The sequence below is a fragment of the Neurospora tetrasperma genome (assembly GCF_000213175.1).
Source record: "Neurospora tetrasperma FGSC 2508 unplaced genomic scaffold NEUTE1scaffold_2, whole genome shotgun sequence".
Lineage (NCBI taxonomy): Eukaryota > Fungi > Ascomycota > Sordariomycetes > Sordariales > Sordariaceae > Neurospora > Neurospora tetrasperma.
In genome coordinates this window covers 3,480,389-3,494,186 of record NW_009799100.1, presented here as the reverse complement: position 1 = coordinate 3,494,186, position 13,798 = coordinate 3,480,389, and the positions used below count along the sequence as shown (strand labels likewise).

The 13,798-nt window shown below is 52.5% G+C and overlaps 3 protein-coding genes across 3 annotated transcripts; 2 read left to right on the top strand and 1 right to left on the bottom strand.

Annotated features, from left to right (window-relative positions):
• Positions 1 to 4,713: 4,713 nt before the first annotated feature.
• On the bottom strand, positions 4,714 to 5,058 carry NEUTE1DRAFT_145447 (uncharacterized protein; the record flags this gene model as incomplete). The annotated part of the gene is made up of 1 exon (XM_009851361.1): positions 4,714 to 5,058. One exon carries the CDS (start codon positions 5,056 to 5,058, stop codon positions 4,714 to 4,716), a length of 345 nt encoding a protein of 114 aa, XP_009849663.1.
• Positions 5,059 to 5,443: 385 nt separating this feature from the next.
• Positions 5,444 to 9,813, top strand: NEUTE1DRAFT_128823 (uncharacterized protein; the record flags this gene model as incomplete). The annotated part of the gene is made up of 3 exons (XM_009851360.1): positions 5,444 to 5,531; positions 5,725 to 7,085; positions 8,088 to 9,813. The coding sequence occupies 3 exons, from the start codon at positions 5,444 to 5,446 to the stop codon at positions 8,901 to 8,903; spliced, it is 2,265 nt and encodes a 754-aa protein (XP_009849662.1).
• Positions 9,814 to 10,777: 964 nt separating this feature from the next.
• NEUTE1DRAFT_60842 (uncharacterized protein) lies at positions 10,778 to 13,047 on the top strand (the record flags this gene model as incomplete). The annotated part of the gene is made up of 3 exons (XM_009851359.1): positions 10,778 to 11,456; positions 11,603 to 11,950; positions 12,016 to 13,047. 3 exons carry the CDS (start codon positions 10,778 to 10,780, stop codon positions 13,005 to 13,007), a joined length of 2,019 nt encoding a protein of 672 aa, XP_009849661.1.
• Between the last annotated feature and the right edge of the window lie 751 nt (positions 13,048 to 13,798).

Genomic DNA, 13,798 nt, shown 5'->3' with positions numbered 1-13,798 from the left:
GATCGCTGTTGATTGTTCCTGACGAAAGCACCACAAGGCTGGTTATGGGTGCTTTTTCTTCTTTTTCTCTTATTTCCGAAATGGATAACATCCTCACCTCAACTGTAGCATCATAGACGATGCCAAATGAATCCGTTTATGATATTTCCCCTCGTCTTACACCTTCTCGGACCTCGAAAGTAGGGACTGATACAGCCAGGTGATGAGGCGTTGTTGTGGTTTTTATATACATCGTCACACTCGTAAAACGGGATAGGGGCTGACTGCACGATATCTATTGTATCCAAACGTGCTCGTAAAGATAGCCCAATCGTCATGCTTCCCCGAAACAAGCCCGGCGTAGTAAATAGGAGAAGAGATTTACGTGGAGCAAAGTACGTAGGAAGAAAGGAAGTGGAAATGATGCTGTATAGCAGCTGGCCCAGATCTCCCTTTCGGCCTGCGATAGCTTTTGTCTGGATTTGCACCGTCCAAACCTCAACGTCTGCTGCAATGAATCTTTCCTCTGTCTTGCTTGCCCAACACCCATGGCTGACAAACAGAACAAAACGATAAAGATGTGACTGCGCTGCATCACTGGCCGTGCGGGAAGTTTGAAAGTGTACGGGTGAGTCAATCATTCTAACATGGGTTTGCCGTTGGTGATTCGACACTTGGGGGCTATTCGTTCGCGTGGGAATTATCCCGAATTCCCGAAACACCTTGATTTTCGGGGATGGCCAGTTGGAGATATAAACTATATCATAATGAAGTTACATTGGCCACAGTACAACTCTTGGCTGCGCATCACGTGTCGTTTTCCCGCAACTGGCAAGGAGAACCAACAGATGATCCGTTTCTTATAGGTAATCGGTAAGTAGCTGTGGGAGCAGAGACACTCGCCGGTGAGCCTGGACGGGTGACCCATACACATGAACGCAGAAGCCTCTGGCGTTCTCACTAACCACCTCGAGGCTAATGCTTGAAATGTTGAGTATGGCACTCCGGGGTGATGATCCTACCAACCTTATATGGTGTGAGTATCTCGAGCGGGGAGCTTGTTGGGACAAGGTAACGATAACTGGAGAAGAGCCTTATTGGACTTGTTGAGCGTGTTTTCCTTTTTGCAAACAAGGCGGCACAAAAATTGGTGATGAAGCAGGAAAAATCGCGGAAACAATCCAAGGGGTGGCGCGGCAGCGCTCCCACACATTCGCCGGACCACGACCATGTTCGGGTGATCGAGTAAGATGGTTTTTAGACAGTATTATGCCTATATCATGGGAGCAGGTTGCATGTTGCCAAATAGTGTAATTGATCCGTGTGAATACGGACGAATCTTTGGCGATCCAGGGGGCAAATGGCACATAACATCGTGCTGGCTGCAACATGCAACAGAAAAGAAAAATGGCGAAGGATACGAGATAGTAGTTCTTAGACAGCAAACTGCTCCGACGTTATCGCCAAAAGGGGAGAAGGGGTATCATGGTGTGTCAAACGCGGCCAGAACAGTTGAAGATCAGCAACGACTTTTGCTCGTGGTTTCCCGCTAGTCGCGGTCGCATGAAGAACAAGGGACGGGTTTGACAAGCTGCGAGGTACTAGGAGAGGCTTGAGCATTTTGGACGGGGGGGGGTCCTGTCCTCTCGAATGGCAGGCTGAGCGTACATGGCACAGAGTACAACGTAGGATGAATATAGAAAAACCGAGGAAGAGATGGGGGTGGGGACCGTCTTTGGCGCTGCCGTTTCGTTTCCCTTGCGAATCCTGGGTCTCTTGAAGAAACACTCGTGGTTTGGCTGAAGTCTTTGTCTCGTTTCACGCTGGCGGTCTTTGCTTTGGCAAGATTATGAGGTCAATATTCGGGTTTGAGGTATGGTGAGCACGCCATGCCGCATGCTGCTTAGAGATAATGGATTCTCCTGATAGGCACGGATTGCAGGGCTTGAGGCTCTGTCGTTGCTGAACCATGTGCGGAGGGTAGGCTCAATGTTCCATTGAAATGAGGCAGTGCTAATTCTTTGCCCATGCGATGGAGATTGACGTGGTGTTGGTGGCCATGTCAAGATAACCAACCCTCCATGCTGGCAGAAAAGCCCACAATCCTACCCGCCATGGCACACGGCCGGCATTTGTAGGCAGGGGGGCCTCTAGGTAGGTAGAGGTAGGTAGCTGAGCCGGTACTGGGAAATGATGGCGAAACGAATGTATGTTGGCTCAGTCGGTTCAACTGATTCCTGATGGTGGTGTCCCGTTGGTGGTATGTAGGGCCAGTCTTAGAAGGCCGGAATGGCGCAAGCACGCGTGGAGGAGACCACGAAAGGTGTGGACGGAGGGAGGGGGAAAAGATGGAAGGGAAGTTTTGGGGATGGGGAAGGTGACGACGGCAAGGGAAGTGATGATGAGGCCTGGACATGGACAAGGAAAGGAAAAACAAGAGAGAGAAATGGTGAACGAGTGATGGTGAGGAGTGAATGTGCGTGCGCGGCGCGCTCGGTGCCTTCCCTAGAAGGATGTGTCCCCTTGTTGCTTCCCCTTGCAGAGGTGGGGAGAAGGTTACACAAGCCAATCACCGATCGTCGCTCGTCAGGAACAGCGAGGATTGGATCCACTCAGTCCACCAAGCGGCAAGGGACCGTAGCATAGTGTAGACTGAGCAGCAGCGACTAGCGGCATCAAATTCAATTCGAAATTCAATTGATACACGCTGGGCAGCAGCCAACCAGACAAGACCGGCTAGTATAGACTCCACCAACATCGAACGCCTTTTGGCAAACTTTAACCAGCGAAGGGAAAGTATCGGATACGTTTTTGCACATCTCAGCTTCGCATTCACTCACCCAAAACAAGCCACTTGTGCGACCGAGTGAGTGGTACAGAGAACATGATCATGCCATGGTGTCAAGCCGTCCATCCTTAGCAACCCGACGGAGTTGGTACTTGGGTTGGTACATATTGCTTGTTGCTTTTTACATGCCCGTTCCTGTGTGCAGTTGCGAACTTGCGCGCGCGATGCATGCATGGAAGGAAGGGAAGGATATGTAGAACCGTGGGCCCGCCCCAGTCTGCACTGCTTCCAATCACGTTCCACTTCAGTTCCATCTCTCCACGGCGGGCACAGATGAAAGAGGGGAAGCGCGGGAGGGAGAATGTTCAAGTGGAAGATGAGCGAGCAAAACATGTCCAGGGTTTGGTCCATCACATATCCCGATGTTACCCTCATCCAACGCGAACGCCCGCCCGGACGCGAAGAGCTTTCAGTTCAATTGCTTCCCCCCTTTTTTATGCACTTTTCGGGTGAGAACATTGGCATGCGTGACTACCGCGTCGATGAGGAACGGGCATAAGCGCATGGTCAATGCAGAATCAAGATCGGAGTGCCGATCTAGACGGACGCCTTGACGTTTCTTCTTCGGCCCTCACTGAGAAACATAAATCAAACCTACCTGACTTGTTCATTTCGGAGCCCAGAGCCTAGACGGCCTTTCTTTTTTCGTCGGGAAGAAATAGCGCGCACTATCGCAAGCCACCAGGATATTATTGGAAGCCCACCTGGTTCGTGGTGGGTGTGTCTGAAGCCGCTGGACGGCGCGGGAGTCGTCAGCAAGGGTTTCACTGACAGTAGAGGTAGGGTAGTCATGGAATTGACGGAGCGGAGCATGCGATCAAGGAACCATCGCCGACCAACAATGCGCTCCGTTTCATGTTAGGGGGGAAGTCTCCTCCCGCGCCTGCTAGGGCCGGCGGGTACCCGGTTGGCTACAGTAATTTCCCCTGCTCGTGCATGCACCTGCTCGTGCATAACACCCTCTAACTGCTTACAGATCGCTGGCCGCAATTATTTAGTATGGGCAATTGCATAACAACTATTTGCATATGAAACCGCCCGGTTTTTTTGGTGCGTATGCATTTATTAGCGCCTTCTATCTATAATCTTTTAGGGCCTTATACCTATACCGACTCCCTAACATCCCCGCAAATCCCTCTACTACGGCGGCTTGGAAGTCTTGGCACGAGCCTACTCGTGCATATATCCCTCTAAATGCATTCAAAGTGCCGTCCCGGATTATATGCACGAACAGGGGAAATTACTGTAGCGGACCTGGCGGACCCCAGATCCTCTTGGATGTTCACTTGGTGACTTGTGTGGTTGAACGGTCCCCTCTTTTTGTCGCATTTGTCCCCCTTCCCCATTTCCCACTCCGGCTCGAGGTAATATCGTTCCTGGGATCGCACACGCAGCCAAGAGAAACCTAGGCACCCTTGCAACGCAGCAGCAGCGCTTCGCTTCGCCTCCCCCCCCAGCCAGCGGGCCAACGCTCCCGTCTCTCTCACGCAGCCCGTTCTCTCTCTTCAGCCGGTTCCAGTCCTTGAGTGCTCCTCTCTCCTTCCAATTCCATCCAGGCTTCACTGTCACCCTGGCAGAAGTGACCACCGTCTTTACCGTCTGCTCAGCACACACACACCAACAGTCAGTCCGTCAGGTCCTGCTGCTGCTGCTGCTGCTGTCCTGCCACTCGTTTCATTCTTCCAATCTCCCCGTTCCCTTCTCTTTTTCCGTCCACTCCCTAGTTCCATTCAGTTGTATGGTGTTGAGACGAACCCTTTGACCCTCTTTGGGCGCCTTTCACACATTCGTTCACTTCTCCCCTCACCCTCGCGCTCAACCTTGTCCGCCTTACTCACTCTTCCTCTCACTCTCACCTACCTACCCTTTCTCTTCCTCCACTCCTTTCATCCTTTTCTTCTGCTCTGTCGACCAAATTCGCAACTTGGTTTTCCGGCACTCCCCTTCGGCGACGTCGTCCTTTGCAAATCCTCCCCACGACTCGTCTGCCGTTCAACCTCGCCGCCGCCGTCAGTTGATTTGTGCTCCCGCGACCAGCGACCAGCAACTCGGACCAACAAGACACCCGATAGGTTGACGCGCCTTGCCTTGGTCCCTCCTTCTCTCCCGTTTTCCGATGCCCGTCTTGTCATGAACTCGTGCACACGAATCCGACTCCGATCTCGACGCCGCCTCTGACGGACTCCTTGTACCTGCAACCCATAGACGAGTTTCCTCGTCGAGCCACTCATTTTGAAAACCAACAACAAATCAACAGGGGACCGATAATCGAGATTTCCCCTAATTTACCTTGAATGTGAGTGTGGATTTGGTTTGGAGAAGATGGGCTGGTTGGTGCCTGGTCCCTTGGCGAAGACACTCGGCAGGGAAAAATGCGGTTTTGGGGAGCATATTGGAGCCGGTGCGAGAGGCAGGATGAAAAGAAAGCGACTTGGACATAGGGACTTGGCCGGGGCCGGGGACGTCGACGGGGACCTCGCTGGAGAGTGAGGGCAGTGATGTCGAAGGGCTAGACGCAACGATCAGCGCTCCTGCGATTCCCTTCAGGCCAACAACTCACCGTTCCACAGCTGATCGCGGGGATCACCAATACGCTTGGGCCCAAACTATGGATACATGGATTCACTGACTGTTGCTTTCGTCTTCAGATTACCCTCATTTGGCTTATTTGTCAAGTTCACTCGTTACGACTATCTCCTGACAAGTGAGTCCCTCCTTGCCGTTGCTGTCGACCCTTGCTGTCGCTGTTGCGGCGCTGACGACCCTTCGGCGTAGATTCACACACCATACGCCCCGAGTGCCAGTTGACGCCTTCCACTCTCTTATACCAACATCACCTCAGCATCATCAGGGCAGTGCATGATCAACATCGACTAGGACAAGAACGATGCGGACAGTATCCGTTGTTGCGGCCGCCCTATTAGCGGCCTCGTATGTGGCCGGCGAGCATGTGGGGCCCACCAAGCCCAAGTACTACTTCCCTAAACATGTCAAACGCCAGTATGCCAACGCCACGATAACATCCAACGATGCCCCTATTACCACCATCGATACGTCGTCCGACGCCTTATCGCAGACGGCCAAGAGGGAGACGACCAGCAACGACCAGAGCGAAAGCTTGTCGGACATTCCCTTTGTCAAGTCGACTTCTTCGCGCTTCCTCACCTCGAGCGAACCGCAGTCCGAATCCGAGTCAGACACGTCTCGGGTCACGACGGTGGTGATTGCAAGCACCGTTTACGTTTCACCTTCTCAGCCCACAACAGTCGACTTGTCGACCGCTGGCACAGCCGCTCCCTCTGTCCCCGCTGTCGACACCGACTTTGTTAGTTCCACCGATAGCACTGCGGTCTCCTCTGACTCAACTAGCCAGGGTGCCACTGGTCTCTCCAGCTCTGCTACTGACAACAGTTCAACCGACCTACTTGGGTTTCCTACGGGAACCAGCTCTGGCTCTACTACCGAGAGCAGCTTATCTGATTCAACTACCGAGGGCACCTCTTCTGGCGCTACTTCGTCACCTGGGTCTACTCCGGTAACCAGTCTTGGCTCTACTACGGACAGTACTAGCTCACCTGTTACTGCCACCGACAGGGTCAACTCTTCGGCTTCGGCTTCGGCTAGCGACAACACCATCTTGCCCAGCTCCGGCGCCAATGTTACCAGCTCTTTTGCCTCGGCCACCGACGCTGTTAGCTCGTCCAACTCTGTCACAGAGACCGCTAGCTCATCCAGCCCTACCACCGATAGCGCCAGCTCTTCGGCTTCTGTTACTGGCAGCGTCACCTCGCCTGGCTCTATTGCTAACACCACCAGCTCGGCCATCTCTGCTAGCTCGTCCAGCTCTGTTATAGATATTCTTAGCTTCTTGAACCCTGGTTTCGGTAGTGCTAGCTCTTCGGCTTCTGCTACTGATAGCACTACTGCGCTTGGCTCTGTTGCCAACACCACCAGCGCGGCCATCTCTGCTACCGATGTCGCTCGCTCCTCGGCTTCTGCTACCGATGTTGCTAGCTCGTCGGCCGCGTGGACTGATGCATCTGGCTCCTTGACTTCGTCCAGCGCTTTACCCACCGTCTCGTCAGGAGTCATTTCTAACACGACTAGTCCCGACTCGTCTAGCTCTTTGCAGGTCCTTACTCCTCCCACCACCACCGTTGAGCCTACTTCCACGGCCAATGCTACCACCGCCGAGACAGCAAGCACCGAGACAGCCACCGATGGGAGCGCTTCCACGGGTTGGCTCCCGCCTATCATCGTCCTTCCTTCGATCCGGACGAGCTCGACTTCTGCGGCCGATGTAGCAAACTCTACCGCGCCTGCGCTCGTTTCTGGGACTGGCCGTGCAACCAACTCTACCATCGGAACCGCCACGGCCTCCGAGATCATCGCGACAGAGGATCCTCTGATCACCAGCTCGAGCAGCACCGGAATTCTCCTGGCCCCTACAGGCGTCGTCAATGAAACCTCCAGTGCGTCAACCAACCTAATTGAATCTTTGGCTAGCAATGTCGCATCCTTGGTAGGCAGCATACTTATTCCTACGGGCAATGGAACAGCAACCGAACCCACGGCTCCCGTTACTACGTCGGATAGTGTCACGATTCCCTCGGCGACCGAACCTTATGCTAGCGGCTCTGGATCGGGCGTTATCACGCCTTCCGCCTCGCTGACCACCAGCCAGCCTAAGCCTCCCATGATGTCTTCGGGTATCGTCTCTATCCCGATTGGAAACTCAACTGTTTCCTCAACCAAAGCCGTTGAATCGGGCCCAACAACAACCGGAATTCCGGGGTCCTCAGTGCCTGTTATTCCTGGAAACTCTTCGATCCCTGTCACATCCATGTCTGACACGACGGTCGTTCTGCCCCCTGTCACCTTGATTAACAGCACCACAGTAGCGGCCAATTCAACCATTATTCCAGTCATCGTAACGAGCGCTTCAGCTGAGAGTTCGGTACCTGTTTCCTCCTTGGAACCTGTTACCACCACTCAGGTTCTGATTCCCCCGCCTGCGCCGACCACGACGATCAACTATCCACCGGTTACGCAATATACTCCTACAGCCACCGTGTCTAACATGCCGCCTGGCTACAATAGCCCAACCACGATTCTGGTGGACCAGCCTCCTCCTGCGCAGACCCACACCGTGTCCTTCGTGCAACAAACTACAGCGACTGCCCTTCCCACTGACCTCCCCAAGGCGATTGCCCCTGATGACACGACTGCTCCCAAGCCGGAAGACAACGTTTTTATCCAGATCGGTTTCAACTATGGATTCAATTACCCATTTGTGGCCAAGAACAACAACGCTGCGGCGCAGATCTTCCGCCTTCTCCCTGAGGCGCTGGCGTTTGCTTCGTCCATTGAGTCCCACAGAGTAAGAGTCACGAAGCTGATGCCCATGAACACGGTGAACACTCTGGGCTACTGGACCACTCTTGCTGTTGTATCATACCCGCAGGCGTATGTTGAGAGCCTTCGACTGGATGTTAAAATCGCCAGTTCTCCGCTCTATAACAACCCTACCCCGCTGGTTTACAACTTGACAATGCAGATCAATCCTGCCATCGACATTATCCTTGGCTCGACCCTCATTGGCGATGGCTCAGGTGGCGACAGTGGAAGTAACCCGTCCAACGCCGGTAACAACGGCAATGCGGACCCATTTACAAACAACAACAACGGCAACCAGACTTCTCAGCAGCGGGGAACCACGGCGGGAATTGTAGGTGGTGCTGTTGCCGTTGCTGCTGCGTATGGCGCGGCCATGTTCGTGGTTGCCAGGAGGTACAAGAGGAAGAAGCAGGCGCACAGACGGGCGAGCTCCCTCGGCGGAAGCCCGTCGGACATGCAGCAGATGGGCGGGGGCAGCCCGGCTCTCATGGGCGGGGCACTCCTTAGTAGGGACTTTACCGGCTATGGAGGAGTGGCTGGCGGCGCGGCGGCGGCCGGCGCCGGTGCGCCTGGTGGACGGGACAGCCATGGCAGCGGAAGGAGCGGGATGGGTCTCTCCTCTCGGACCGCCTACATCTCGGCCCCCGTTGCCGCGGAAAATTCCCTCGGGTGGAACTAAATGACGAATGTGTGACGGCGACATAGTTCTTGTGATTACTTTCCCTATCTCGACGACTGACACCGACCATTTACGCTTCGATGCCCATGGGGAGGATGTTGTTATTTTGGCTGATGCGACAAAGACTGCGACATTTGAGACTTTTTGCGATGTCAACGTCTTGGGAAGATGGAGGCGGGAAATAAGTTTTTTTTAAAAAAATAAAAGAGGTGGAAAAGAACTCAACACGTATAGACGATTTCTTCGGGGCTGCCTTTCGATGGCAAACATTTTGTGTGCTTTTTCCCCAGTTTACATGTCAAGCATCTTTTTCATACCTTCTGTCGGCGGACTTGGTTTTGTATGGCCATGCCGTCTGAAATTCAAAAGCCTGGTACCACAATAAATGATCGCAGCTGCACTTTTTGCTTGGCGGCGATTATGGTAACGCGGGTTCTTTCTAACGTTTAATTATCATTTTTCCATCCTATAGTACATGGTTCGAGGAAAGTCGGCTCCCTGATTCGAGATGAGTGGGTGGCATGACGGCAGTCAGTCCAAGAGGTAGAGAGAAGTTTTGATCAGGAAGGACGACCGACAACTGCGACAGAGGAATGCTTTCGCTCGATGCCCAAACCCAGCCCAGCCAAGCAGCCAGCTCTTTGTGCTCACAAAGGTGGAGAGGTGGAGAAGCAGCAAAGGGGGGAGCGAAAGACCAAAAATAATTCCATTTGACAGCAAAAGTTGGGTAATGTTTGTGGAATTGAGGAGATTGAGTTGAAGAGGTCATGGCCCCTGGGGACAGTTTGACAAGGTGATATGCGATGGTTTCTGGTTACATATTTACATATCTCATTTGGACGCAATTTGCATCTTTAATATTTCAGCGCATACCAAGCAAATCCACAAAGATCGAGACCTTTCTATCTTATTTCTCGGTATTACAGATATCGACATTGCAGGCACGATGTCCTCAGCTGAGCCTAATTTCTCTGTGGGGGATAATCTGAGATCGCCCTGAAATTTCACGGGAAGCTGGGGCATCCCAGCCATTAACGTCCAGCATCACAGTAGGGGGAGGGATGCATTCCCGCCGATCTTAGTGTTCGCCATTGGCTGCCAATAGATGAACAGCTGGCGCGGGGTGGGGACCACTAAACTCATTACTCGCCGGCGGCGGTGTTCATCTCGCTCCTCTTGTCATGGGATTGCATAAACATTCGTGAAGATCAGACGAAACAAACCTACGGGAACTGTAGCGTGTTAAACTGGCGGCAGCTGCGGACGGGTTGTTTTTTGGAGGTCCATCTCTTGTTGTTTCCTGGCCGCGGCCTCACAGACGCCCTAGCATTACGCGGGCAGCACACCTCATTGCAGTACATCCAGCGACATTTCAAGCTTTCCAGGCTCCGGGAAATCCTGGGGTGCATCCATGCCGTTACCGTTACCGCTAGTGCGCTCCGCCTAAGACAAGCCGACACACCTACGTATGTAGTGTAGCACTCCTAACGCACACCGACTGTGCATGTGAATTCATGTCAATGAAGCCTGTTTTGAAGACGTCACGTTTTCAACTCTTTCAACATCCACCACTGGATCGAAACGAAACGAACCGAACCATTCGATGCCGAATCGGCATGTGTTCTTCTGCAAACTACCTGAGGTATCCAACAAAGGCTAGCGACACAGAACCAGGGATAAGGGACAGGAGTCACCACCCAATCAACAAAGGAAAGAGAAAAGGGGGCGCCCGCAGGGGGCCATCAAGCTTTCGAGAAAGATAAAGAGAACCTACCCACCACACCACGCGGTAAATACCGAAGCACAGCCTGACTCATTGACCTCTTGGAGGTTTTGGAAGGAAGTGTGGAATCGTGCGGCAGCAGAGGACAATGATGACGGCCTCCTCTCGGGATAATTCGGTAGGAAAACAAAGGAGTGCGGCAGTTGATGGACAGGATGGGCGGGGATGGGCACGTGGGAGTCGGACTGGGGGCGGGAGAGGAACAGGAACAGGAAGTGATGGGAAAAATCCAGAACAAAGTCAAAACGGTCAGAGAGCGACAAACGGCGGTGATGGAAACGGTACCGGTCAAGACGACAAAGACAATGGACGACGAAGCCCGCAGTCGCAGCGAGTAGGCCACCAACTTCTAGATTCACATTTGTCATCATCCAAAGCAAAGGATCACGATCACGATCACATGGCGACGGACTCCGACTTGGACTTGGACACGGACTCGGAATCGGACACCACAGACTCGGAAGAAGACCGCCGAATATCAACCGAACTCCACCGGGAAGTCTTCTTCAGTGCTGTTGGCGAGGAAGAGGCGTATGAGTTAACTTCGACCAAGAAGAAGCCCAAGGGAAAGCGTAAGAAGGGCAACAGGAGGAGGGGAACTAGCAAGTTCCCAGACCTGGATGACGAAAGTGTTAGCACGACAACGAGCGGTAAAAGTTTCCAGTTGCGATACACGCCAGAAGAAGAAAGAGAAGTGGTGAAAAAGTTTGATCGTAAACTGGTGCTTTTCGTGGCCCTGCTTTATATGTTGAGCTTTTTGGATCGGTCTAGTGAGTTATGCTGTTTCTGTTTGTTCTTTTTCATTTCTTGGTTTTTAGGGCCAGCTTTGATATTCTAAAGTCGTGGTTCACTTCCACAAACTGCCACTTTCCACAACTTCTGTTTGCATGTTGAGCAGAATGCTCACCACTCACAGACATCGGAAATGCCCGTATCGCGGGTATGGAAGAAGACCTCCAGTCCACTCCTCCCAAGGATGGTTGGTACGAGTGGGCTCTAACAGCCTTTTACATCGCCTACATCTGCTTCGAATGGATGTCCCTTCTCTGGCGCCTCATACCCGCCCACATCTACGTCTCCATCATCGTTCTCTGCTGGGGCTTGACGGCGTCGCTTCAAGCCGTGGCAGTCAACTACCCTATGCTCATTTTTTTGCGCACAATTCTGGGTATCGGCGAGGCGGCCTTTACCGGAGTGCCCTTTTACTTATCCTTCTTTTACAAGCGGCATGAGTTAGCTCTTAGGACGGCCGTGTTTATATCAGGTAACGTATTCACCTTTTTATCCAACAAGCGACTGCATGCTCATGACCAAAAAAAAAACATTCAGCCGCCCCCCTAGCAACCAGCTTCGCCTCCTTCCTAGCCTGGGCCATTTTGAAGCTAGGCGAAATCTCTCCCGTCCGCCCCTGGCGTCTCCTTTTCCTGATAGAAGGTTTCCCCTCCGTCATCGTCGCCGTGCTCGCCTGGCACATCATCCCTGACTCCCCGCAAACTGCTCGCTACCTCACCCGTCGCGAAAAGAAAGTCGCGGCTCTCCGTCTCCGGTCCTCATCCTCTTCCTCCTCCCCGTTTTCTCATTCTTCTGCCGGTCCGGGCCTCAAAACAAGCGACATCCTAACAACCCTCACCTCCCCCACCGCCTGGCTCACCGCCGCAATCTTCTTCCTTACCAACCTCGCCTACTCCTCCCTCCCCGTCTTCCTCCCCACCATCTTGATGTCCATGAACCATACCCCCCTCATGTCCCAAGCCCTCTCCGCCCCTCCCTACCTCTGCGCTTTTATAACAGTCCTCTGTACCGCCTCCTTCTCCGACCGATACCACAACCGTTCCACCCCTCTAATTTTCCACGCCCTCCTTTCCGCCTTCGGTTATTCTGTTCTTGCCTTTTCCCAGTCTCTCGGTTTGGAACCGGGTAGCTGGGTCAGGTATCTAGCCGTCTATCCTGCCGCGATCGGGTTTTTCAATGTGGTGGTGTTGACGATTGCGTGGAGTATCAATAACCAGCGGACTGAAGGCGGAAAGGGAATGGGGTTTGCGTTGATGCAGGTTCTAGGACAGTGTGGACCGCTTGTGGGAACGAGATTGTATCCCGCAAAGGAGGGGCCGTTCTGGAAGAGGGGGATGGGGGTTTGTGCTGGGGCGATGGTGGGAGTTGCTTTCGTGGCGGTTTTCTTGAGGGCATACCTAGCGAGAAAGAATAGGAAACTCGAGGAGGAGACTGCCTATGAAGGTGTGGGGCAAGATGAGGAGGAGGGGCTGGTTGATGGTGAAAGGGAGGGAGGAAGTAGGGAAGAGAGGTTTAGGTATATGTTGTAATGCTGCAGTTGGTTGTTCTTCAACAAGCCCAGGCGTTCTGTAATGGCCAAGTATCTAATATAGACTGCGTGCTTGACTTCAAATATTCATGACAGGCCCTCCTTGTTAAAGACATGCCAGCGATAAACCTGTTCGATCATTCTCAATGACGCCAACACATTCTAAGTTTCATGTTCTCCTTATAGCCCGTCCACTTACCTAATAAATAAAACACCATATGATCTTCTTTACTAGCCACCGAGCGGTCGCAAGAATAACCGAGACATCAACAGTCCAAGGCCAATACCACTCACTTGCTTTGGTAACGAGAGGCCGTGGCAACACTGATATACTTCGACAATAAGTTGGAACCATGTCAGGAAGAATCTTATCAAGTGTTATTTAATCCAAGAAATATTCGGAACCTTTGCTCACAGGTGTCACGAAAGATCTACGAATGCATCTAAGAGTAATCCCTAGAGGTGTAATCGTTTCAAGACAGTGGGATGTTCGGTTAATTCTGACGACCGCTCGGGTGAGTACACTTTCCCTTTGAACTCTCATCTTGCAACCCAAATTTGCTAAAGAGCAATCAAAATTAAACATAATTATCTATGGAGCATAGTATTCGCATGTTTTCTGTCTTTTTACTCTTTCCCTTCCCGATTCCACATTTGAGAGAAGATGACCTGAGCGAGGCATCCTAGGTAACAAAAAGGAACACTGACAGAACAACAGCATCAGAAACAAACCAAACGGCACTAGTGATGGATGCGTCAAGCCCCCCCCCCAAAACCCCCAAAAAAAAAAAA